Genomic DNA, 27,351 nt, shown 5'->3' with positions numbered 1-27,351 from the left:
GTTAACGGATGCATGTGTAACCTGCATGATAGCAATCTGTGCTTTCATTGCGCAAAGACGAAAACTTTCTTAGCACGGATCGACGGAAAGCACAGATATATGATTACATTCGCTACATTTGTATACGTACTTTAGGAAAGTTAAAATGATGACAAAATAAAACTAGAAAGCTTAATCTACACTTGAAATGTGATTATATTGTCTAAAATTTACTTTTTCTTCACCGGTCCGGGTTTATTTTTACCACGCACAATCGAAAAGTTTTTACAATTTTTAGAAGCTGATCTTGTGCGATAGTTTCAGGTAGTAGTTCGGTCACGGTTTTCTGTCTTCTTTCTTCAGGTCTGCTTAAATAAGTTTTTTTGGATTCGATCGCCTACTATAAATGAAATAGCTTGATAACCAAGAAGGTTTAGTTCAATATGTAACATTCGATGTTGATTGGTTGTGCTTAAACTATTCGTAAGAAATATATTTGATTTATTATTACTCTAAATGTACTAAGAAAATAAATATTTTACATTAAGTAGTATAGTGCTACGTTTACAGTTCTTGCAACCCCATAGGGCTGCCCCTTGTAGTTTTTAAAGAATTTATTGCTTTATTATTTTGGAAATGCAACTAGATTATCAACAATATGTCCGATTTAATAGGCATAATTACTCTACCACTCTGTATCTCTAACATTACTGACCCATCTTTTTCGTCTACAATTTGCAAACATAAAAAAATACCCACGGTTCGGCCAAGCTAATGCATTGAGCCGTGTCAAAGTAAACGGCCTGTGCACACCAAGTGTACTTATATGTATTTACCTTGAGTCAGAAGAATCACAACAAGGCCGTCGATAAATCATTTGGCATCCATATAAAATATTATATATGAGTAATTCCACGTCAGATTTACAACCAAATTTTTTTTTGCAATCTTTAGCTGAAAATTGTTCACACTATGTTTTGTTTTTGTTGAATATGATTTTTTTCAATTTATGAGTTTGTAAAATTTTGAATTTTATTGAATTGAACATTTTTCAATCACTGATAACTCAGAAACTATTCAATTTGTATGTATGTATGTTGGTAGCCACCATCCTAGCTCGAGTCTTGCTCTGCATGCGGCTCCACTTAACCCATTCATGCCCATGTTGTTTGTGGACAACAACGTCTTTAAACAGCTATAACTTTTGATTGGGGCAAGATCTGCTCACAAAAACAAGTAAAGCTAATAAATGTGACTATTGGCTTTCATTTGAGTATTAACGGTTACACGGATCAGCTCTAGAAATGAAGTTATTGCAATTAGTCTGATTGAACTCCGATGGAGCAGTGCTGCCAGGGACCGTTTACGTTGACGACGGAAAATGAATTTTTCATATAACTTCTTTATGTTGCAATATTAGTGAAAACTAATAAAACTTATCAATTTGGACTATTTCTGGCTACGTTTTCCACGCAGTTGGACTATTGTAAATATTCTAGGAGAATTGCAGTGAGCATTAGAAGGTAAAAATTGAGCAGCTTCTAGCACTGCAAGGAAAGCACCTACCTTTATGAAAAATGGTTTTTGGAGTTTCTTGACCCCACCGTTTTAAAGAAAAAATAGTTTTGAAAACCTACATGAGCTAGAAAAAAGTTGGGCATGAAAGGGTTAACAGTACGCTCAAATTTCGTTACAAAGGTATGAAAGACCAAAAGGGGGGTAGCGGACCCGTAGGCAATTACACCTACTCAGTATCCGCTGGAATCAATGAATCTTCTACTCAGAAACTATTCAGTTTGTAGAAAAAATATTAAATAATTTATTAAGTTTCCTTTTCGCATGAGCTCACCGAAATTGTTTTTGCAATGCATATTTGTTTTTGCTATGTAACTTATGTATTCTGCAAATACCAGAAGCAAATTTTTTTTAAGTTAAACCAAAAACATTTTATTATTTAAATCATTTATAATTATATTGCGAAGATTAGGTAAAAATTACAGAATGGATCTCCAAGTACTTCACGAGATAATACAATTATAACAGGTCTGTCACTGGTCGTTTAGTGTAAAATTGGCTTGTTTTCAGTTTATAACTGTAATATCTCGCATTGTATTTTGATATCCACTCCATATTTTTTCACAAAAAAAGATTAAACATGATTCTTAATATTTAAAATTGGCCCAACCTTAAAAAAAAATAATTTGTTTATAATAATTGCAGATCATAAGCTATATAACAAAAAATATTTTTTATGTTTTTTTCGGAAAGCTCATGCAAAAACTACTTTTTGTAAATAATATTTTTTTCCGTGCAGTTATCAGTGGTTGAAAAATGTTCGATTTTATAAACTTCAAAAGTTACAAATCTAATAACTTGAAAAAAGTATCATATTCAGCCAAAACAAAAAATACATGTTAATTATTTTTAGCTAAAGAATGCAAGAAAAAAATTTGGAAGGAATTCAAATTTTGGTTGTAAATCTGACGGGGGATGACCCATATAACCATTGTTGTGAAAAGTTGTAATTATGAGATGGATCGAATATTGTTATTCTCCCTTGTATAAAATGTGTTGAGGGGAGTAAGTGCGTTCAACCTAATATTGGAGCCAATATTTTCCAGTCGTATTTAAAAAAAATATTAACGCTAGGTCGAAATTTCTCCCTGATTTGAATACAAATTCCCTGAAATTCCAGGTTTTTCCAGAACAAATAGAATTCCCTGAAATTCCCTGATTTTCCAGGTTTTTTCCAGGAATCGCCACCCTGTGCCTATAATTATTCACTGAAAAATACAACAAAAGCAAAAATAGCAATGCTTGTAATGGTCCTTGCATATCGACGGCTTTGGGACCTGTAATAAAGACCACACCGTCATCTGCAAGCTGCCTTAGCGTGCAGAAATTGACAAGACATTCGTCAATGTCATTCACAGGTTCGTCTACCTGTTCGCCTCTTTGTGTCGCGGGTCATGAACTGTACTAATTGCAAACAATTGGGACACACAGCCTCCCATTGTAGCAATAAAGCCCTCTGTGGGAAATGCGGTGGGAATCATGCGGATGATTCCTGTGGTAGAGATGTCGAAAAGTGTCTCTACTGAGGGGGAAACCCACATGATCTCCCTTCATGTCCCGCGTACAAACAGTGCGAGGAAAATCTTAAGCGTTCCCTTCAGGGACGCTCTAAGCGATCTTTTGCAGAAATGCTTAAGATAGCTACGCCACCTGTCTCTACGAACATCTTTACCAACTTGTCTACTGACGAAGGCGACTGTGATGAACCCCAGGAGGGAACATCTTCTGCTGTGCCTAGAAGTAGTAGAAAAAGGAAGAACATTTCCTCTTCCAAGCTTCGTCGTAAAGGCCAGAAGGTGTCTCTTCATGGTCCCCCTAAAATAACTACTCAAGGAAGTACTGGTGCAAAACCGAAGCAAGTCGCTCCCAGCCTTAGTAACCTGAGCTCAGAAAAGGAGTTCCCAGCACTTCCAGGAACATCAAAAACCCCAAGTGTTCCTATATCTCAGCCAGAGAAAGAAAACAGTGCTGGCTTAATAAATTTCTCTGACATTGTGGACCGTATTCTTACAGCGTTAAACATTTCTGACCCCCTTAAAAGTATCTTGATAAGCTTTCTCCCCGCAGTAAAAACATTTTTGATGCAGTTCACTGCGAAATGGCCCCTTCTTTCAGCGATTGTATCCTTCGATGGCTAATTCATCGAACGAGGTCAAGGATTTAATCACTGTTCTACAGTGGAATTGCAGAAGTATTATTCCAAAAATCGATTCGTTTAAAATTTTACTAAATAATTTGAAACGCGATGCATTTGCCCTATGCGAGACATGGCTTACTTCAGAAATAAACCTACACTTCCACGATTTTAATATTATTCGCTTGGATCGAGAAAACTCTTACGGAGGAGTACTTTTGGGGATCAAAAAGTGCTATTCTTTCAATCGAATCGACCTCCCCTCGACACCAGGCATTGAAGTTGTCGCTTGCCAAACCAGAATTAAAGGCAAAGACCTTTGTATTGCTTCCACCTACATCCCCCCCTAGAGCCTCAGTTAGCCACCGACGGCTTTGCGATATTGCGGAACTCCTCCCCGCATCGAGGCTAGTTTTAGGTGACTTCAACTACCACGGTACGGCATGGGAGTGCCTTCATGACGATAATCGATCTACCCTACTCCATGAGCTTTGCGACAACTTCAATATGACTATTTTGAATACGGGTGAAATGACACGGAATCCTGCCCCTTCAGCGCGACCGAGCGCCTTAGACCTGCCCCTCTGCTCGACATCGCTGCGGTTAGATTGCATGTGGAAGGTAGTCTCTGATCCCCACGGCAGCGACCATCTGCCAATCGTAATTAATATTGCTAACGGTTCAGGGCCACCGAATACAATCAATGTTTCGTATGACCTCACACGAAATATTGATTGGAAGAGCTACGCGTCCGCGATATCCGACAAAATCGAGTGCACTCAAGAGCTTCCTTCGGAAGAAGAGTACGGGTTCCTGGCTGGCTTGATTCTCGATACCGCGATTCAAGCTCAGACTAAACGCGTACCAGACGCGAACTCAGGCGGGTGTCTTCTCACTCCATGGTGGGACAAAGAGTGCTCAGACGTGTACGCGGAGAAAGCCGCTGCGTATAAGACCCTCCGGGACGACGGACTGCCAGCTAGCTACCGACAGTACGCGATGGCGGAAACGCGCATGAAGAGTTTGATAAAAGCCAAAAAACGTAGCTACTGGCGCCGGTTCGTCGACGGACTAACGAGAGAAACATCGATGAGCACTCTTTGGAGTACGGCCCGGCGCTTACGAAACCGAAACAGCACTAATGAGAGCGTGGAATATTCAAACCGTTGGATATTCGATTTTGCCAAGAAGGCTTGCCGGATTCCGCCCCGGTACAGAAGATCTACCGCGCCGCGTCCCCTCACGATAACACGAACGAAACACCGTTGTCGATGGTGGAGTTCTCACTTGCTCTCTTATCATGTAACAATAAAGCCCCAGGGCCAGACAGAATCAAATTCAACTTGTTAAAGAATCTGTCAGACTCTGCCAAGAGACGCTTGTTGACTTTATGCAATAAGTTTCTTGACGTTAAATAATATTGTCCCTCATGACTGGAGGCAAGTGAAGGTCATTGCCATTCAAAAACCAGGAAAACCAGCCTCCGACCACAACTCGTATCGACCGATTGCAATGCTGTCCTGTATCCGAAAGTTGTTCGAGAAAATGATCTTGTTTCGCCTCGATAATTGGGGTGAAGCAAATGGCTTACTGTCTTAATTTGGTTTCCGCAAAGGCAAAAGGACGAACGATTGTCTTGCGTTGCTCTCAACAGAAATTCAAATGGCTTATGCTAGCAAAGAGCAGATGGCATCAGTTTTCCTAGATATAAAGGGGGCTTTTGATTCAGTTTCTATCAAAATTCTTTCTGAGAAGCTGCACCAGAATGGGCTTTCACTTTTTGCTAAACTTGCTGTCTGAAAAACATATGCATTTCTCGCATGGTGAAATCACGAATTAGCTAAATGGGTCTTCCCCAGGGCTCATGTCTAAGCCCCCTTCTCTATAACTTTTACGTGAATAACATTGACGAATGTCTTGTCAATTCCTGCACGCTAAGGCAGCTTGCAGATTACGGTGTGGTCTGTATTACAGGTCCCAAATCCGTCGATCTGCAAGGACCATTGCAATTTACCTTGGACAATTTGTCTGCTTGGGCCCTCCAGCTGGGTATCGAGTTCTCCACGGAGGAAACTGAGCTAGCCGTATTTTCAAGGAAGCGTGAACCAGCGCTACTACAGCTTCAATTAATGGGTCAAACTATTGCTCAGGTTTCAACTTTCAAATATCTCGGGGTCTGGTTCGACTCTAAAGGAACCTGGGGATGTCACATTAGGTATCTGAAACAGAAGTGCCAACAAAGGATCAATTTTCTCCGTACAATAACCGGAAAAATGATGGGGTGCTCACCCAGGGAAGATCTGATCAGGCTGTACCAAACAACAATATTGTCGGTGATGGAGTACGGGAGTTTCTGTTTCCGCTCCGCTGCGAACATACATTTCATCAAACTAGAGCGAATCCAATATTGTTGTTTGCGTATTGCTTTGGGTTGCATGCACTCGATACATACGATGAGTTTAGAAGTGCTGGCGGGCGTTCTTCCGCTGAAAAATCGACTCTCATATCGATTGCTGATCCGATGCGATATCTTGAACCCGTTAGTAATTGCAAATTTCGAAAGGCTTGTCGAGCTCAATTCTCAAACCCGATTTATGTCCTTGTACTTCGATTACATGGCACAAATGTTTTACACCGACGGGTCAAACCTCGACGGCTCCACTGGCTTCGTTATATTCAATCAAAACCTCACCGCTTCATTCAAACTCAATGATCCTGCTTCAGTTTACGTCGCAGAACTTGCTGCTATTCAGTATACCCTTGGGATCATTGATATTTTGCCCACCGATCATTACTTTATTGTCTCGGATAGCCTCAGCTCAATCGAGGCTCTCTGTTCAATGAAACCTAGAAAGCACATTCCATATTTTCTGGGGAAAATCTGGGAGCGCCTGCGTGTTTTGTCTGTAAGATCGTACAAGATTACCTTAGTTTGGGTTCCCTCGCATTGCTCCAGTCCAGGTAATGAAGAAGCGGACTCTTCTACGCTTTACACGGTGACAAGGTGACATATATGAAAGACCAATTAGCTTCAGCGAATTTTTCAGTATTACTCATCAGAGAACCCTCGAAAGTTGGCAAACTTCATGGAGCAATGGTGAACTGGGAAGGTGGCTACATTCGATAATCCCTAAGGTATCGACGAAACCTTGGTTCAGGGGGATGGATGTGGGTCGGGATGTCATTCGCGTGATGTCTCGGCTCATGTCCAATTACTACACGCTGGACGCACATCTCCGGCGTATTGGGCTCGTGGATAGCGGTATCTGCGCTTGTGGCAACGGTTATCACGAGATCGAACATGTTGTCTGGGCATGCGCCGAGTACTGTTCTGCCAGATCTCAACTATTCGATTCTCTTCGGGCCCGAGGAAGATCACCCAATGTCCCGGTTCGAGATGTACTAGCAAGCCGCGATATTCTCTAAAACCATTAATATCCAAATTTAAAACCATCAATATCCAAATTTAAATGCCCCTATCTTTTCTCTTATCATTCCCAGAAGTGCCCTCTTCCGCCTACCGTACCCCAACGATGGTTTGATACGACTCCAAGACGAGACTAAACATCTGTCGAATGAACCAACAACACGAGAACTACAGTACAACATCACACGCGCAATGCGGTGTGTTTCCGATCCGTATCTGAGCCGTACTACGAAATCGTCTGGAGGAACCCCTGCCGGCTCGAGGAAAACCGCCCGGCGTCCCAATACTTGATGCATCCGTTCAAATCTGTAATCCTGGCCGTTGATTCCTGATGCCGGCAACTGAAAGTTTATATCTCTCCCCTCCCCCTGTCAGCCTTGTCCACCGTCTCTCCCATGTCTCTGATACACAAATGTATTACTTCACCCCCTTCTCCCCTTGAATATCTTCCCAAAACTTATGTGCCCCCCTATCTTCTAGTTTTAGTTTATCAATATTTAATCTCGTTAAGAAATGCCCAACAGTACCACTACTTTGAAATAGCCCTAATTAATTCCTCCTAATCTTGAACCACTCCCTCTAGTTAATAAGCTTGTAAAATGTTCCGCTTAGTTAATAATTAATTTCTCCAACAATCTCCCTTCTAAAAATCATAAAGTGAATTGCTATAGGGGAGACTGAGGAGACTTGATCTCCGGGGAGACTTGATCCCATCATCGTAACTCAAAGGCGGATCAGAATACATCAATCGAATATACTAGAAAGTTGTGTAGTTTTATCTGAAAATAAATTTCTTTAACGCCAAAAAAAATTGGACATGTGTAACAGAATTTTTACCGATTTAAAAGAAAAAATCTCAGAAGAACTAAAGAAGATTTATTTTCTAAATTTTCAAACTTTTATACAATTCAGAAAATCACCCACTACATACTATACTTTTGCATACAGAATTACAGGAGAATGTCAATTATATGAATACGTTATGATTGAGCTGATTTTTTTGCACAACTATATTTTTATTAAAGTTTGCTGAAATAGATGCTATGGGTTCACTTGATCCTTTCAAATTCGTGGAGATTTGATCCCCTTCGCCATGCTTCATACACACCACTGAACATAACCAAATTCACACGAGAAGAAAGAATTAAAGTCATTGTTGCCAGACAATAACAAAAATAATTTGTTAAAAATGAACGCTTCATCATACAGAAACTTAACTGTAATTGTTTACTGCAGTATACGTAGCAACCATGCATCCCACATTTGACGTTCCTCAACCATAACAACAGACAGCTTTCAAATAATTGCATGGAGATTTAGGGAATTCTTAAAAAGTCAGGTGGGAGATGCGTAGTATGTAGTAACAAAAATAACAATATCTAATCACAACAATCTAATCAATACCGCAATCCCATTTATAACATTGAATAAGGTAAGGTACCTATTTTTACCCTATTAGGGAGGGTACCACATTATTTCATTATTTATTAATTTTATTATTTCAGCTTTTTTGCTTTGTTATTATGAGCCAATATAATAACAAAAATGTCTTGAGAATTGTCAAATTCTTCTGTTTAAGCGCAGCAAAAACTCTAATCGAGTACCCCAATTATCACAATACCATTTTAGCCAATTCTTTGAGCAAATATTACAGACTGGGGTAACTGGGCCAAAAAGCTGGATAAAATTATTTTCTGCTGTTCTATATATTATTTTGCAATTATAATTCAAACGAAGCTTAAATATTTGATGTTGAGCACATTTTACATAAAAAAAATCTACCTAACAGTGTGGAATTTGTTTTCTTCTAATATTTCATCAAAAACTTCTAAATGAAACCATTGTGATTGGTGGATATAGTAACATTTGTAGGACGATTTTCTAACGTATTTTATTATATTTGTCTTGGTATTGGGGAAAATACATAAACTAGCTTGTTTTGCTGATAATCATTCCAAACCTTATTATGTTATTTTTCTCAAAGAAGAAGTAATATTTTTAAAGGAGACGATAGTTAACTAAATACTACATAAAAAACGGCTTTGTATGTATGCCGTCAGTGGCGGATCCAGGGGGAGGGTCCTGGGGGTTCCTTCCCCCCCCCCCCGAAAATTTTTAACTTCTTGAGAAACTTTAAAATAGTTTCTATTTTAAATTGGTTCTAAATTCAAAATCAGATTCAACCACCGAAACTGATTTTCATTAAATGAGGGTATTACACATTACGTATCGTACAATGAACATTTCAACATCGAAATTTTGGACCCCCTCCGAATTTTTTTTCTGGATCCGCTCCTGCATGCAGTCAATATTACAGTCACAATAATACTGTACGTCATTGTTTAACCCTTAAATGCGCAATGTTGTTTTAAAACAACATTGCGAAAACCATCTCAAAATTATCATAGTAACGTATTAAAACTGTTAGGCAATTTTCAGAAAATTTGAAAAAAATTGCTTTGCGCCTTTACGGGTTAAGTATGTTTTGTTCAAAGATTGAGATGCGGATGTAAATTACTACATGACCCAACAAAAATATTTGTGTAGACGTTGTTGAAAAACTACGTTAGGAATCTAATTCTCAAAAATCAAAGAATAAATAGAAGAATTTAGTCCAACTTTTCTCATATTTATTTTAATTGCATCGTAATGAAGAATGACGCGGTGGGGCAAATCCGACCTCTAAATAGTGGGAGAAATCACCCCACTTTTTTGGTATGAAACTGTTCATTTATCAAATTGAAATATATTTTTATTGTAATTATTTATTATTTTTTTGCACAATGGTTCATAATTACAAACGAAAGACACAAAAATGTAATAAATATAGTAATCGTCGAGCAATTACGCCGATTAAAATGGGAATATCTTATATATATATATATATATATATATATATATATATATATATATATATATATATATATATATATATATATATATATATATATATATATATATATATATATATATATATATATATATATATATATATATATATATATATATATATATATATATATATATATATATATATATATATATTAGAAAGTTCTGAAATATACATGGGTCAGCTCAAATTTTTGTTCTAGGTGTGAATTTAAGAACTTTCGCCAAAAATAGCCTCATTTGGACATGATTTAGAAGTGTCTCCAATCAAAAATCGTGTTTTTGCTGTTTCCATAGGAAAATCACTTACACTCTGATTTGATAGGTCCTACACGTCCACATATCATCAAAGGTTGTTCCTTACATATATCTTAACATGTTTTAACAGGTGAACGTAGCTCTAATCGCAATAGAAAATTTGTTAACTGGATTTTTATATAGAGAAGAATACCAAAACCAAGAAAAAATACTACTAATTTTCCTTGGTGTTGATATACTTTTTTATATGAAAATCCAGTTAACAAATTTTCTACTGCGATTAGATCTATGTTCACCTGTTAAAACATGTTAAGATATGTGTAAGCAACAACCTTTGATGATATGTGGACGTATAGGGCTTATCAAATCAGAGTGTAAGTGATCTTCCTATGGAAACATAGCAAAAACACGATTTTTGATTGGAGACACCTCTCAATCATGTCTAAATTAAGCCATTTTTGGCGAAAGTTCTTAAATTCACGCCTAGAACAAAAATTTAAGCTGACCCATGTATATTTCAAAACTTTTTCAAAATGTGGAGAGGTCTAATATATATATATATATATATATATATATATATATATATATATATATATATATATATATATATATATATATATATATATATATATATATATATATATATATATATATATATATATATATATATATATATATATATATATATATATATATATATATATATATATATATATATATATATATATATATATATATATATATATATATATATATATAGATAGTAGTCGCGAAATAAACTGCTTGAAAAGTAAAGTTCCCCTGTCCTTACGCAACCGATATCCAGTTGATCGCGTTCCGGAGTGCCTGTGACAGTTTTCGCACGTTTTATCAAGGTGTATCTACGCAAATTATACGGATTTTATCGCCTTCAAAAGTCAGTTTGTGACCCGAAAGTTGATCATCCATTGTGTGTTTTGCCCGACCATAAACAGCCGTCGACGCTACTACACACCGGCACTCTCGCTGTTCATTTTTGCTTGTTTCGCTTCACACACGATGACGAATTTACAGCGCACTCCTCCTGCTGTTCAAGGAAGCATTCCAATAACGAAAAAGCGAATGCGAATTGACGACCAAAGCTGGGACAACACGGGTTCAACTCCAGTCACATTGGATGGAATGATGAAGGTGATGATGCAACAGTTTACGGAAACCAGAAGCCTCATTGACACAGTGCGGAACGAAATTAAAGGCGTTAACAACAAAATTGATGCAGTGAAGACCGAATTGAAGAGCGATATAAAGTCCGTTCGAAATGAATGTGCAGCAAAATTTCAGCATCACGACGTTGTGTTAGAGTCGCTACATAAGAGGGTGGAAAATGTATCCAACAGAATCGGAGCACTAGAAAACCGAAACGAGCTCATAATAAGCGGCATCCTTACAAACCTGGCGAGGATTTGAATTTGACACTCAAGGAAATAGACCGGCACTTGGTAGTGAACGACAAAACAACCAGTACGGCAGAAACAAGGCGCATGAAATCTGGCAGCAACATGAACAGCGACGGCCTCATCGTAGCCGAGTTCTCACTGAAAGCAGCGCGAGACGAGTTCTACAATGCTTACCTACGGAAGCGAGACCTGAAATTGAGACACATCGGAGTGGATTCTGATCGTCGCGAGTACATGAACGAAAGTCTGACCACCGAAGCGCGCAAGATAAAATCAGCAGCACTACATCTGAAGAAAATGGGTAAGCTGGCATCTGTGTACACCAAGCAAGGAGTCGTCCATGTGAAACCTGCTGCTGGCGCACCACCGATTACGATACGTTCTGAAAAAGAACTGGATAAATATTTGTAACTATGCTTTTCGTTCACTTTTGAAGTTTTCGTTTATATCGTTTTGTCTAAAATTTTTGTATTTGTTTTTGTATTTTTGTATTTGTTAAGGTAAGATTGTATGTCAGATATTATAGTTATATACTCCACCGTAATTATGCAGCCCTCTAGAAATTGCTTTCCTCGCTACACTTAATGCCTCCATCACACAACCACACCTCCACGAACATTCCGGGAGCAGTGCTGAATGCCGTTCTAATTCCTGGAAAGCTCAATATTTGCCATGGAAAAGACCAGAGTCTATGCGCGCGCAAATCAAGCAAACTAGATGAAGTTCGCAATGTTATGTTTGGCTCCAAAGTCGAGATAGCATGCTTCACCAAATCATGGCTAACCACAAAAAACCGTGATACTAGCATCGGCATCGCTGGTTACTCCATCATAAGAAACGACAGAGCATACATGCGCGGCGGAGGAATTGCTATTTATTACAGAGAACATCTGTATTGCTACAAGATCTTCAATACAGTGCTAATAGCAGAATCGACGGATAAAACTGAATGTTTGGCCTTGGAGTTTCGATTGAGTGGCGAGAAGATACTACTGATGGTAATCTACAATCCTCCAGAAAACGTCTGTGCACCTTTTCTGGCTCATAAGATGGCTGATTTCGCTATTCGCTATGAGACCATTTTTGTAATTGGGGACTTCAACACTGATCAGCTTCGTCCTAGCAGCAAGCGTGAGCGATTTGAATCAATGCTCTGCAGTCACTCGCTGTCATTCGTTAGTGAAGAACCGAAATTTTTCCACGGTGGAGGGTCCTCCCAACTTGATCTATTCTTAACCAATAGCAGTGAGAAGGTTTTGCGGTTTGGCCAGGTTAGTTTTCACGGGTTGTCGCACCACGATTTAATTTTTGTGTCACTCAGCTTTGAAATCGTTCGCCCATCCAGCCGGCACACTTATCGTGATTATGTGAATTTTGACCCACATGCTCTGGAAAATGCCATACTATGTATTCCGTGGAATCATTTCTATGGAATAGTAGATGTAAACGATGCTATGGAATTCTTTAATGAAAAAATAAAAACGGTGCACGACTCATGTATTCCTCTTCGCGTCAGTACCTCCCGCCGGAGAAACAACCCATGGTTTTCTGATGATGTACGCCAGTGTCTACTCGAACGTGATTTAGCCTACACAGACTGGTTGCAAGCTGCAACGCACTTAAAAAATGAAAAACGGCAGCGGTACAAGGTGCTGAGGAATCGTGCTAACGTGAAAGTCGCTGTAGCTAAACAACAGTACTTGGACCGATATTTGGATAGCAACACTCCGTCAAAAACCCTCCCTGCAACGTATTAGGAATCTTGGAGTCGGCAAGGCGAAATCGACGCAGCCGTGCGAGTTTGATCCAGATGAGGTAAATCAAACATTTTTAGCCAATTACAAGAACAGTAATCATAGAGGACCGAGAGCATTGCGAGCAGCACCACCTTCGCCATACAACTTTTTGTTTCAATCTGTGCGGTACTGGAAAGTCGTCAATGCTATCTGGGGTATTAAATCGAACGCTGTTGGGTTAGACGATTTACCGATTACCTTCGTTAAGATCATCCTACCGTTAGTTGTGCAACACATAACGCATTTATTCAACATGTGCATCCAAACTTCTACCTTCCCTGAATGCTGGAAACATGCAAAGATTCTGCCATTGAAGAAGAAAGCACATTTAAATGACATCACCAATCTGCGTCCGATTAGTATACTTTGCGCGCTATCAAAGGCTTTTGAAAAACTTCTTAAGCAACAAATGACCTCTTATATCGAAGCGAACAGTCTGCTGTCTGACTTTCAGGCCGGTTTCCGTACAGGCCAAAGTATTAAAACTGCTGTTCTCCGAGTACACAACGACATAGGAGCCATCATTGATAAAAAGGGTACTGCAATACTGCTACTACTGGACTTTTCAAAGGCTTTCGATACCATCCTTCATAGAAAACTATTGGCCAAACTGAATGTACAGTTCAATTTTTCCTCTACTGCCGTGTGCCTAATACGACTCCAATACCTGTGTAATAGAAAGCAGACCGTTTTCTGTGGAAATCACTGCTCAAACAATGCTAATGCACCGTCCGGTGTGCCTCAAGGCTCAGTGCTTGGTCCCCTGCTTTTTAGCTGTTATATAAACGATTTACCGACGATTCTGAAGTACTGCTCCATTCAGATTTACGCCAATGATGTACAACTCTATATCGGTCGGCTTGGACCTTGTGCACGCGAGCTTGTTAGGATGGTGAATGCGGATCTCAAACAAGTTGCTAATTGGTCGCGGCGACATAACCTTCACGTGAACCCTGCTAAAAGTTAGGCGATGTTCATCACAAATCGGCGTCGTAGAGCTACTGGTTTTTCTCTACCAGTACCGGGAATTATGATGGACGATCAGAGCATCGATTGGTTCGACAATGCAAACAATCTAGGATTTATCTTCCAAAATAATTTGCAGTGGGATGGTCTGATAGCACAACAGTGCGGAAAAATATATGCTGGCATTCGCACCTTATACAGCTGTACCTCAGCCGCTCCAACTTCCACCAAACTGAAGCTCTTCAAATCCTTGATCCTCCCTCACTTTTTGTTCGGTGATATTCTGCATGTCCGTCCCAGTGCAGGATCCTTCGATCGACTAAACTGCTGTGTTCGTGATGTTTATGGACTAAACCGTTATGAACACGTAAGTCACCTGCAACAGAACCTCATTGGATATCCGTTGCAAAATTTGCATGCACATCGATCGCGTATATTCCTGCGAAACCTCCTGGCAACACGGTCCCCAGCTATACTTTATGAAAGGCTCATCCAAAGAACTGGAGAACTTGGTGATTCCAGCAAACAACACGGCTAACACGCCGTTTCACTGTTCGTTCGAGGTGTGGTAAATTGGAATTCGTTACCGCCCGCAGTGAAACGTTCTTCGTCGGAAGCAATTTTCAAGAGAGGCTGCATCAACTTTTGGAACCGTAATTTGTAAATTAAGTTAGATTAGTTTAAAATTAATTCAATTAATCAGACATGTACGCATTGTAAAACCGGAGGTAGTAATTTTTAAAAGATATTTATCTTACGCTACTGGACTGGACATATATATAGTAAGGTTGGGCAAATCCGACGTAGTAAATGGTTTTGGCTGTAAAATGCTCGGATCAAGTCGTTTTATATACCAAATTAAAGGTTAGACTTCTGGGCAACTTTCTATGTATAGCATTTCATTCGTACCATGGAAAAATTTCAAGATGCAAGCGTTTTACGAAAACGCTCATTTTTGTTGTTTTCAAAAATGGTGGGGTAAACCCGACCGCCTATGTTTTTGGTTTATTTAGTACAGATATTACCTAAATTTTTGTGGGTTTTCAATGATAAATCAATGAATGCTATGTTATTGAATTGTAACATGAAGAAAATGGAATTCAATGTCAGTCTTGGAATGTCAAAATTACAAGCACGTAACACGTAAAGAAATTCCCATTTTTATCGGAGCAATTACTCGACGAATACTATATTTATTACATTTTTGTGTCTTTCGTTTGTAATTATGAACCATTGTGCAAAAAATAATAAATAATTACAATAAAATATATTTCAATTTGATAAATGAACAGTTTCATACCAAAAAAGCGGGGTGATTTATCCCACTATTTAGAGGTCGGATTTGCCCCACCGCGTCATTTTTCATTACGATGCAATTAAAAAAATATGAGAAAAGTTGGACTAAATTCTTCTATGCAGTTTGTAGGACTTTAATCAAAGAATTCCAATACAATTACATTTTTTATATCGCTTTGACAATCAGAAATTTATTGTAGTCAATGATGCACAAAAATCAAATCAAAAGTTGTAAAAACACACTTTTTGTCGTTTGAGCATCTCAATGTAGACTAATAAAATGCTGTCATACCACCATTATGATTATTTTTGATGCTCTACACGACAACAATGACAACAATTCCCAAAGTGCTTCCGTCTTGCGATAACAGAGCGGCGTCGGGTTCACCCAGCGGTCGGATTTGCCCCACCTTACCTTATATATTAGGGTGGGACAAAAAAATAGATTCCAGCTCCGAGCAACTTTTTGGGTACCATTTGGGTCCTAGAACATCTGTGCAAATTCTTAGCTCGATCCCTGAAACTATATTTTGCGCCCATTGTTTTCAGTTTACATGGGATTTTATACGGGAAAACTTACTTTCACAAAATAATTCCTCCGGGAATCGCCCATTGCTTCCTAAAAATAAACCATTATGTGGCTTTTGTAGGAAATTTAACAAAGAATCAAAAACTACGAAACGATCTGACGCTTGAGAAAAAATGCTCTGACGATTGCTAATATATTCATTTTTTCTAGCACCACTGCTGCTGGTTGTCCAATTATATGCAATTTTGTTTTGATCTTCTCTTAATGTGTCTAAATCATTTATCTATACTGTTTAGCCACTTCGCAAGAGTTTTGAGGGATAAATTGAGTTCTCTTTTGTACATAATAAGAGGAAGTTAAAAATTTTGTATATAATTCGACCGTCAGCAGCAGTGATGCTTATTATTATTATTATTATTATTATTTATAAAGGTTTTAACCACAAGGGTCATTCGCCTTTAGCAGTGATGCTATGAAAAGTAAAATTTTCATTAATCTGCACGGCATCAATCGGTTTTTGCTTAATAACTTTTTCCACAAGCATCAGATCGTTTCGTGGTCTTCTAGACTTTATTTCCTTGACAAATTTCCTATTAAAATCAGATATTTATTTATTTTTAGAAGGTAACGGGCGACTCTTGAAAGAATTAATTTGTAAAAGACGTTTTTCCCATACGAAATCCCATGTAAACTTTAAACCGTGGGCGCAAAAATATAGTTTCACCGATCGAACTAAAAATTTGCGGAGTTGTTCTTGGAGCCAAATGGGACCCAAAAAGTGACTCGGAGCGAAATTTTATTTTTTTCATTTAACCATGTCCCACTCTAGTATATCGTCGCTGTTGTGCTATCTTATGACAAACGCCATTTTGGGGTAAACTGAGTTAAATATGCCATATTGTTGGTCGAAAAAATCTCTACAAAATGGCGTTTTCGGAATTTTGACATCCTACTTGGTTACTGAGATATAGCGAGAAACGTGCTGAGAAATTCTGTGATATTTGCTTAAAATGACTGTGTCTGGGCATTGGCACAAGTTATCTTGATGGATTAGATGTTTAGCAAAAACTCGTAATATAGTCGAACGATCTTAATAATATTTGAGAGACAGAATACAGAATAGACAGAAGCGTCAATTGTATTCTCTGAATTGTTTCTACTATTTACCAATTGCAAGATATTCAATCTCAAACTTTAAAAATCGTTTTTCTCAAAATGTGCAAAATGGCGCTTGTCAGAAGATAGCACAACAGCGACGATATATATATATATATATATATATATATATATATATATATATATATATATATATATATATATATATATATATATATATATATATATATATATATATATATATATATATATATATATATATATATATATATATATATATATATATATATATATATATATATATATATATATATATATATATATATATATATATATATATATATATATATATATATATATATATATATATATATATATATATATAAAATGAAATGGTTTCTGTGTGTCATCGCATAACTCAAGAATGAGAGATCGGATTTCTTTGATTTTTGCATTATTTTGTTGGTTATTTTCTGTGGAAGGTTTTTTGATATAAAAATCAAATATTGAAATTTTCCTAATCCACCTATTAGTGCAATTGTGATTTTCTCATATATGCACCTTTTGCTGAATATATCTATATATAAAAATGAAAAGGTTTCCGTATATCATCGCATAACTCAAGAACGAGAAAGCGCATTTCTTTGATTTTTGCATTATTTTGTTGGTTGTTTTCTGTTGAAGGTTCTTTGACATATGAATAAAATAATGGAATTTTCCTAATCCACCTATTAGTGCAATTGTGTTTTTCTCATATATGCCCCTTTTGCTGGATATCTCTATATAGAAAAATGAAATGGTTTCCGTGTGTCATCGCATAACTCAAGAACGACATGATGGATTTCTTTGATTGTCGTATTATTTTCTGTGAAATGTTCTTTAGCAGGATCACAAAATATTAACGTTTTCTTAATCTACCTATTTGTGCAAATGGGACATTTTTAGTTTAGGATTGTTTGCATAGTTTGTCATTATATGTAATTACGTTTTAAAATGTCATTGATGTGCTATTGGGTCCAGTTTTTATGCGACGGTGCTTTTCTGTTAAAAAGTTCTATTTTATGACAAACCTTGCTTACATGCATTTAAAAGAGCGGCGATGCATGATGCATGAGAGCTGATAAGTAACGTGTATGAAGGCACTATTTACAAAGGAGAGTATTCAGCGTTGCTTCGTGGATACAAACGAATTCCCATGATTCAAACAGTTTTTTTAATGTGTATTATATCAAATTGTTAAGGGGCGAAGGGTTCTGTAAGGAAGTAATAGGTTTGTTCCAGTACACGAAAGTTACTCCGGAGCAAACAGGAGCAAGAAATACTCCTTTTTACTCCGGTTTGCTACCACAAAATGAAAAAAAGAGAAGAAGAGAGTAAAGGAATGATTTTCTCCGGAGTACTTCCAGTTTCTTCTGGTACTGTAACGAACCTATTTTTTCCGAGTAGTAGTAGAAAGTAGTACCCGCATTTTTTCCACCCCTGATATGTATCATTTGGAATAACACTCTTTGATGTTCCTTTACCCTAGTCCAAGTTACCATATTAATTTTTTTTTTGTGTTTTATTCCTACAGAATCCTTCTTCAGGATGCGCCGATCATCGCATGCTACCTGTCAAAGTAATCAAGAACCTCTAATCGTTGTAGAGGAATCGGAAAATTATGAAAAGGAGGAGGAAATCAGCCACACGTCATCTCCGCGGCATAGTTTGGATATAGAATCTCCAGAAAACCCGTATCTACTGTCACCATGGCGAGATCCTAGAGAAACACGTAAGCATTCCTTACCAACACCGCCGTGCACTAGTGGCATAACAGCCAGTCAAGTGCGTCGTCTTTCTGAGCGTGGAGGAGAAGGATCAGGTCCGTCACCTCGTGAACAGGCATTCTTGGCCACTCTGTATAGCGCACCCGCCCCACAACCTGGTGGTCGAAGACATTCCGTTGTAACAATCAGCAAGGTCCCACCAACTATTTTTGGCCGCAGCCGGAGAGAGTCAATTGCAGCTCTTCCTGCAGGACACAGGTATGTATGAAATATGATGTGTATAAAGAAACTTGAAATACCTATAGTTTCTGTAGTGGATTTCTTGTTCAGGTTTTTCGATCAAAAATATTCAGAACTTTTTTTGTTACGGCGGCGGTGGTAGAGTGGTAAGCGTGACCGCCACTCCTTCTAGTTGGCCTGAGTTCAATCTCAATCGAGGTCATTAAGATTTTTTTGAGGTGAAAAAATCTGTGGTCACGTCTTCCTTCGTAAGGGAAGTAAAGCAGTTGGTCCCCGGTCCATGAGTTGATAGATCGATATCTAGTCCAAATAGTGGATTCTCCTATCTGGCGTCGATAAAGAAGAAGTAGAATCCAACTTCTATACTTACTAACAAATATCCTCCTCCCGTGATACTTGTGGAGTACGCAGTAGTATATACGGCCTCTAGTAAAAGTTTCGGACCAACCATTCCTTCCCTTTCCTTTCGCGTCCTACGTACGGGCCTGGTCGGCGCCGGTATTGATCAATAAACGCTTTAGGATTACCAGTATTTATACCAGACATACGTGTGAGCCCCGATTCCCAGCAACCGTTTCCGTACGCGTTATCGATGTTTGCACACCAACCACTGATTATGGTAAGTAACAAGATAAACTACAGACAAGCAAGAGCACAATACTACTGTTTTATTAAAGTTATAGTCTTCTATACTACATCCTAATGAAGATACAGACTATAGTATTATTAGTAGAAGAAAATTCAATAGAACTCAATAGAACTTTATGGAATGTCAAATGTGTATTCTGATCAAAATTGACTACACCAAATTTTTTGAAAATGAATTTTCAGATATTTTCGAATTTTCGAACCACCATAATTGCCAAAACTTTGCGGCGAAAAAAGGAAATATTCGCATCAAATATCAATTCAGGGCCACAAAATTACCTCAATGTGAAGTTTTCATCAAATTCGAGCCACTTTTGACGTTTGTCCGATTTTTGTATGGTATGGATCACTGTGCGTCGGTATGGCTTCGCTCCCCCGCTGAATGAAGGCGTGCTGGAACACTCTACTGTAGTTGGATCAGTACTGCTCGTCTGAATAATCAAGTATTTACAAAATTTGTCTAAACAGAATGGTCGTAATGTACGACGATCATGGGTGAGTCGCTTAGCACAAATCGAATTGTGCTCACAAATAAACAGCGTGGTAGTTTGTGCCGCAATGTACCACGATGTGCCATGGTGTTCATTAAAACAAAAGCAATGGTTGCTACTATTTAACTACACTTTGTTGACAGTTTTTGAGTTGTCAGAAGTGTGCCTCACTGTGCCACACATTGTGGTAACGAGTGAAATGAGCGTGTCTTACTGTGAATCGCAATCTTATATCGTGTTATCGTAGGTGATACAGTGTGTATGGCACATTGTTCTAAGCGACTCACCTCTGGGCGACGATAGAAAATTTTTCTCTGCACTTGTTTTAAGGCAATCAACAAAATTGTTTCCAAGGCAGCTGAAAACTTTTTTTTGGTAACTATGACACCATCAGTTTTTTTGCAAGTTCTAACTTGTCTTATAAGGCCTTGCGGGTTAGAATAAATGCCGAGGCCAACAATTCGTAATCTTAAAACAATTAAAACCGGAGGATTTAAATTTTTGAAATCAAAATGCGACTCGTTCGGTTTGGGTTTTAAGTAGAAAATTTGAAAATCCTGTCATATTTAATATATATGGGTCATTCCACGTCAGATCTACAACCAAAATTTTAATTCCTACCAAAAATTTTTCTTGCATTCTTTAGCTAAAAATAATTCACACGTATTTTTTGTTTTCGCTGAATATGACATTTTTTTCAAGGTGTGAGTTTTTGAACTTTGGAAGTTTAAACAATTGAACATTTTTCAATTACTGATAACTCGTATTTTCGTATGCTTACAAAAAAAATGTTTTTTTATTATTTAACTTATGTATTTCACAATTATTAAAAACAATTTTTTTTTCAAAACTACACCAATTTTTTTTCTTGTAAATATTAAGGATCAAGATTGTGATGAAAACTTCGGAGTGAAGATCGAAAAATTTAACGAGATATTGCGATTATAACAGGTCTATGTCAGGATGTCCACTGATGCAAGGAGCGCGCAGCACGCGCCGATCGACCTGCGTTAAGAAATACGAAATGTTTCAATCTGGGTTCCAGATACAATAATTATCTTTGCAATGCTATTTATTGTTTTTACAGAACCCTCTTGCTTATTAACACAATTGACAGGATTTAGGACAGGATGTGCCTCGAAAGTTCGTTGAAATTTTTTTGTCATGTTTATTTATGCAAATCGTAGGTTTTTATTTTGATGGAGAGGACTTTCGTTTGAGCGCGCATTTTGGCTTTGATTTCAAAAAACTCACTACCTCGAAATCCGGACAGAAAGAATAAGTTTTCACTTTGAGTTTGCAATTTTCGTCTGGCACAACACAATGTAATTTTTGAGTTCCCGTTATTGTATTGCATATTTCAAAACGCTCCACAGTGTTTTTTTTTGCCAACTACACGCGATTAATTATTTACATAAAAACGGTCAAGTTTAGATCAATAATGTCTTCTGAAGGTTTTATCAGAATTTACAGTAGTACATGCAGTGATTAATCTCCCTAAAAGTGAGATATTTTTCTAATTTTTTTTAAATGTATAGATAATGAAATCATATGTTCTGCAATGTTGTAGAGCTACTTTTTGCAAACATCTTTGCTTAATAGTCCAAATCTGTATCTTCAATACTTGTGATGTTATAGTGCCTTGTTTGTGATGACCCCTTGAAATCTTTTTTTTCAATATAACTTTTTTGGTATCGTACCTATGAATTTAGAATGTTCTACAAAGTTATTTGCGTCAATATCACCCGCAACTCTTTGGAAAAATGTTTTGTTCTAACTCTTCTATTTTCGAAGTTATTGAGCAAGTTATTGAAAAAAATAGTGCTGTTTCCAATAGCAATAACTTTCGAACGGACAAAAACGGGCAACTTAATTACCTTGCATTCCAATTGTACACATTTTGAAGAAAAACCCTTTAAGTTTATTTTCGCTTAAAACGATTCGAATCATTGAATGTACGAAAAACGTGTACGGGTACTCTCCCGCATACGTGACCGCGTCGAAGTTCGGGAATCTTCTAGTTTTGAGCGTTACCCTTAGTAACAGTCAAGGATTGCTACATCTCGGAGCTGTGTAACACTGATGTGTGAAGTAGCGGAAAGCACTTCCTAAACCGTCCATAACAGCACCGGAGACAACAGTAGACAAATGAAATAAATTGGATTTTGTAGTTTATTTATCGTTTTAATGTTTATAACTATAGCTGGTTGCCCGTTTTTACCCGTTCAAAAGTTATTGCTATTGGAAATAGTACTATTTTTTTCAAAAATTGCTCAATAACTTTGAAAGTAGACGAGCTAGAACAAAACGTTATTCTAAAGAGTTGCCGGTGGCATTGGCACAAAAAACTTTGTAGAACAGTCTAAATTCATAGGTACGATACCAAAAAAGGTAAGTTAAAAAAAATATTTTTAGGGGTCATCCACGAACAAGGCACTATAATATCAAGTATTGAAGATACAGATTTAAACTCTTAAGCAAAATTGTTCGTAAAAAGTAGCTCTACAACATTGCAGAATATATGATTTCATTAACTATATATTTAAAAAAAATAAAAAAATATCTCACTTTTAGGGAGATTATTCACTGAATGTACTAAACCAGAGGAAAGGTCTTAAAATACTGATAAAACCTCCAGAAGACATTATTGATCTAAACTTGACCGTTTTTGTGTGAATAACACTAGTTTACAAATTTTGGGGTGTTTGCATGAAGTTAAGAATAAAGGTGTTTTCTAAGTAAATTTTGGGTCGCTGAACACGAAAATCATACCCATTTTCTTTTTCAAAGAAACATTTTCGAGATTATTTTGAAAAATAAGTTTTTGGTCATTCCTTTTAGTTATTTGTTAATATTTCGTAAAAAATGTATCCGATCGAAACAAGAACTTACAGTTCGAAAGGTATTGATGTGCCTTTTCCTAAAATTTATAATATTGCGTATATCAAATTTACATATATTACGATTACAAGCGACCAAAGTAAAAAAAAATAATTTTTGACTTTAAAAAAATGCCTATTTCTTGTTTAATTTTTATAACAAAACAAGGAAAGAAAAAAATCATAGAATCTAATGTGATAGATAATATATTTATATACATTTTGAGCCAATGGTCACAAAAATCTGATGAAAAATGCAGTTGGTATGAAACACTGAGTGAAAATTTTAATTTTGTATTTTTCACACAATCATACTTGCGGCTGAAATAATCTTCTACACTGGATAGTTATTGTTTGTATTGGGTACAGTCTTCTCGAACTTGCATCCAGGGTTACCAAAAACACAGAATAATCTGTATTTATACAGATTTTTCAGCCATTTTCAGACCAAGACTCTGTATGTGCAGATATACAGATTTTTGCATGTATGTACAGATATACAGATTTTTGAAAAGTGATGTTACCAAACCTATTTTAGAAATATTTTCTTAGTTTCAGTAATACTTCCTCTGTGTCTCTCGCAGCTTAGCCCTCTAAAGAGGCTGCGCACGCTGACAAATTCGACTTAAAAATGACTTTTACTGTCAGCCGTGTTGACAAACATTGCTTCACAGTTTAATGGCAGTGTTGGTAAACCCGGCTCACAGTAAAAGTCATTATTTATGTCGACTTCGTCCGCGTGCACAGCCTAATTAAAAAATCTTCACTTTTGAGAGTGGTCGCTCATTCTGAAAGGTAAAGGTTTGTAATACACTCAGGTTAGCACCCAGCAACAGGGTTGCCAAAATTAAATCTGTATTTTTATCCTAAAAAATCTTTTCATCTGTATTTACTCTTCTAAAAATTTGTGTCGGTATCTGTAACGAATCAGTTGACTTGTTCAACATTTTGGTGGATTATCTATCGGAGATATTAATTCCTGTGGTTTAAATGAGTCAAGCAAGGACCTTTTCGCCATAAAAACATTACAAATCGTTCTGATATTTTGCATCCAGAAACTTGAACTTTACCGATGTGCACAATTGAAAAATAATTTTCTTCTTCATTTAATGACTTTTGTTGATATATAATTACAATTAACGTTTCCGGAAGTAGACTTCAGCCAGGCGTTTGCTGGGCAGGGTTACCAAAAACACAGAATAATCTGTATTTATACAGATTTTTCAGCCATTTTCAGACCAAGAATCTGTATGTGCAGATATACAGATTTTTGCATGTATGTACAGATATACAGATTTTTGAGAAGTGATGTTACCAAACCTATTTTAGAAATATTTTCTTAGTTTCAGTAATACTTCCTCTGTGTCTCTCTCAGCTTAGCCCTCAGCGTCGGTATGGCTTCGCTCCCCCGCTGAATGAAGGCGTGCTGGAACACTCTACTGTAGTTGGATCAGTACTGCTCGTCTGAATAATCAAGTATTTACAAAATTTGTCTAAACAGAATGGTCGTAATGTACGACGATCATGGGTGAGTCGCTTAGCACAAATCGAATTGTGCTCACAAATAAACAGCGTGGTAGTTTGTGCCGCAATGTACCACGATGTGCCATGGTGTTCATTAAAACAAAAGCAATGGTTGCTACTATTTAACTACACTTTGTTGACAGTTTTTGAGTTGTCAGAAGTGTGCCTCACTGTGCCACACATTGTGGTAACGAGTGAAATGAGCGTGTCTTACTGTGAATCGCAATCTTATATCGTGTTATCGTAGGTGATACAGTGTGTATGGCACATTGTTCTAAGCGACTCACCTCTGGGCGACGATAGAAAATTTTTCTCTGCACTTGTTTTAAGGCAATCAACAAAATTGTTTCCAAGGCAGCTGAAAACTTTTTTTTGGTAACTATGACACCATCAGTTTTTTTGCAAGTTCTAACTTGTCTTATAAGGCCTTGCGGGTTAGAATAAATGCCGAGGCCAACAATTCGTAATCTTAAAACAATTAAAACCGGAGGATTTAAATTTTTGAAATCAAAATGCGACTCGTTCGGTTTGGGTTTTAAGTAGAAAATTTGAAAATCCTGTCATATTTAATATATATGGGTCATTCCACGTCAGATCTACAACCAAAATTTTAATTCCTACCAAAAATTTTTCTTGCATTCTTTAGCTAAAAATAATTCACACGTATTTTTTGTTTTCGCTGAATATGACATTTTTTTCAAGGTGTGAGTTTTTGAACTTTGGAAGTTTAAACAATTGAACATTTTTCAATTACTGATAACTCGTATTTTCGTATGCTTACAAAAAAAATGTTTTTTTATTATTTAACTTATGTATTTCACAATTATTAAAAACAATTTTTTTTTCAAAACTACACCAATTTTTTTTCTTGTAAATATTAAGGATCAAGATTGTGATGAAAACTTCGGAGTGAAGATCGAAAAATTTAACGAGATATTGCGATTATAACAGGTCTATGTCAGGATGTCCACTGATGCAAGGAGCGCGCAGCACGCGCCGATCGACCTGCGTTAAGAAATACGAAATGTTTCAATCTGGGTTCCAGATACAATAATTATCTTTGCAATGCTATTTATTGTTTTTACAGAACCCTCTTGCTTATTAACACAATTGACAGGATTTAGGACAGGATGTGCCTCGAAAGTTCGTTGAAATTTTTTTGTCATGTTTATTTATGCAAATCGTAGGTTTTTATTTTGATGGAGAGGACTTTCGTTTGAGCGCGCATTTTGGCTTTGATTTCAAAAAACTCACTACCTCGAAATCCGGACAGAAAGAATAAGTTTTCACTTTGAGTTTGCAATTTTCGTCTGGCACAACACAATGTAATTTTTGAGTTCCCGTTATTGTATTGCATATTTCAAAACGCTCCACAGTGTTTTTTTTTGCCAACTACACGCGATTAATTATTTACATAAAAACGGTCAAGTTTAGATCAATAATGTCTTCTGAAGGTTTTATCAGAATTTACAGTAGTACATGCAGTGATTAATCTCCCTAAAAGTGAGATATTTTTCTAATTTTTTTTAAATGTATAGATAATGAAATCATATGTTCTGCAATGTTGTAGAGCTACTTTTTGCAAACATCTTTGCTTAATAGTCCAAATCTGTATCTTCAATACTTGTGATGTTATAGTGCCTTGTTTGTGATGACCCCTTGAAATCTTTTTTTTCAATATAACTTTTTTGGTATCGTACCTATGAATTTAGAATGTTCTACAAAGTTATTTGCGTCAATATCACCCGCAACTCTTTGGAAAAATGTTTTGTTCTAACTCTTCTATTTTCGAAGTTATTGAGCAAGTTATTGAAAAAAATAGTGCTGTTTCCAATAGCAATAACTTTCGAACGGACAAAAACGGGCAACTTAATTACCTTGCATTCCAATTGTACACATTTTGAAGAAAAACCCTTTAAGTTTATTTTCGCTTAAAACGATTCGAATCATTGAATGTACGAAAAACGTGTACGGGTACTCTCCCGCATACGTGACCGCGTCGAAGTTCGGGAATCTTCTAGTTTTGAGCGTTACCCTTAGTAACAGTCAAGGATTGCTACATCTCGGAGCTGTGTAACACTGATGTGTGAAGTAGCGGAAAGCACTTCCTAAACCGTCCATAACAGCACCGGAGACAACAGTAGACAAATGAAATAAATTGGATTTTGTAGTTTATTTATCGTTTTAATGTTTATAACTATAGCTGGTTGCCCGTTTTTACCCGTTCAAAAGTTATTGCTATTGGAAATAGTACTATTTTTTTCAAAAATTGCTCAATAACTTTGAAAGTAGACGAGCTAGAACAAAACGTTATTCTAAAGAGTTGCCGGTGGCATTGGCACAAAAAACTTTGTAGAACAGTCTAAATTCATAGGTACGATACCAAAAAAGGTAAGTTAAAA

At 37.0% G+C, this 27,351-nt stretch overlaps 1 protein-coding gene across 4 annotated transcripts in view; it reads left to right on the top strand.

Moving 5' to 3' along the window:
* Positions 1-27,351, top strand: part of LOC131693046 (uncharacterized) — a 182,436-nt gene that overhangs the window by 69,458 nt on the left and 85,627 nt on the right. For all 4 annotated transcript variants that reach the window (XM_058980650.1, XM_058980814.1, XM_058980733.1 and 1 more), the window contains one exon: positions 18,975-19,425. In XM_058980650.1, coding sequence (XP_058836633.1) covers positions 18,975-19,425 — 451 coding nt within the window. The remainder of the gene's footprint in view (positions 1-18,974; positions 19,426-27,351) is intronic.

The sequence above is a fragment of the Topomyia yanbarensis genome, chromosome 1 (assembly GCF_030247195.1).
Source record: "Topomyia yanbarensis strain Yona2022 chromosome 1, ASM3024719v1, whole genome shotgun sequence".
In the NCBI taxonomy this organism is placed as follows: domain Eukaryota; kingdom Metazoa; phylum Arthropoda; class Insecta; order Diptera; family Culicidae; genus Topomyia; species Topomyia yanbarensis.
The sequence above is the reverse complement of the archived record's forward strand: the minus strand, read 5'-3'. Positions and strand labels throughout refer to the sequence as shown.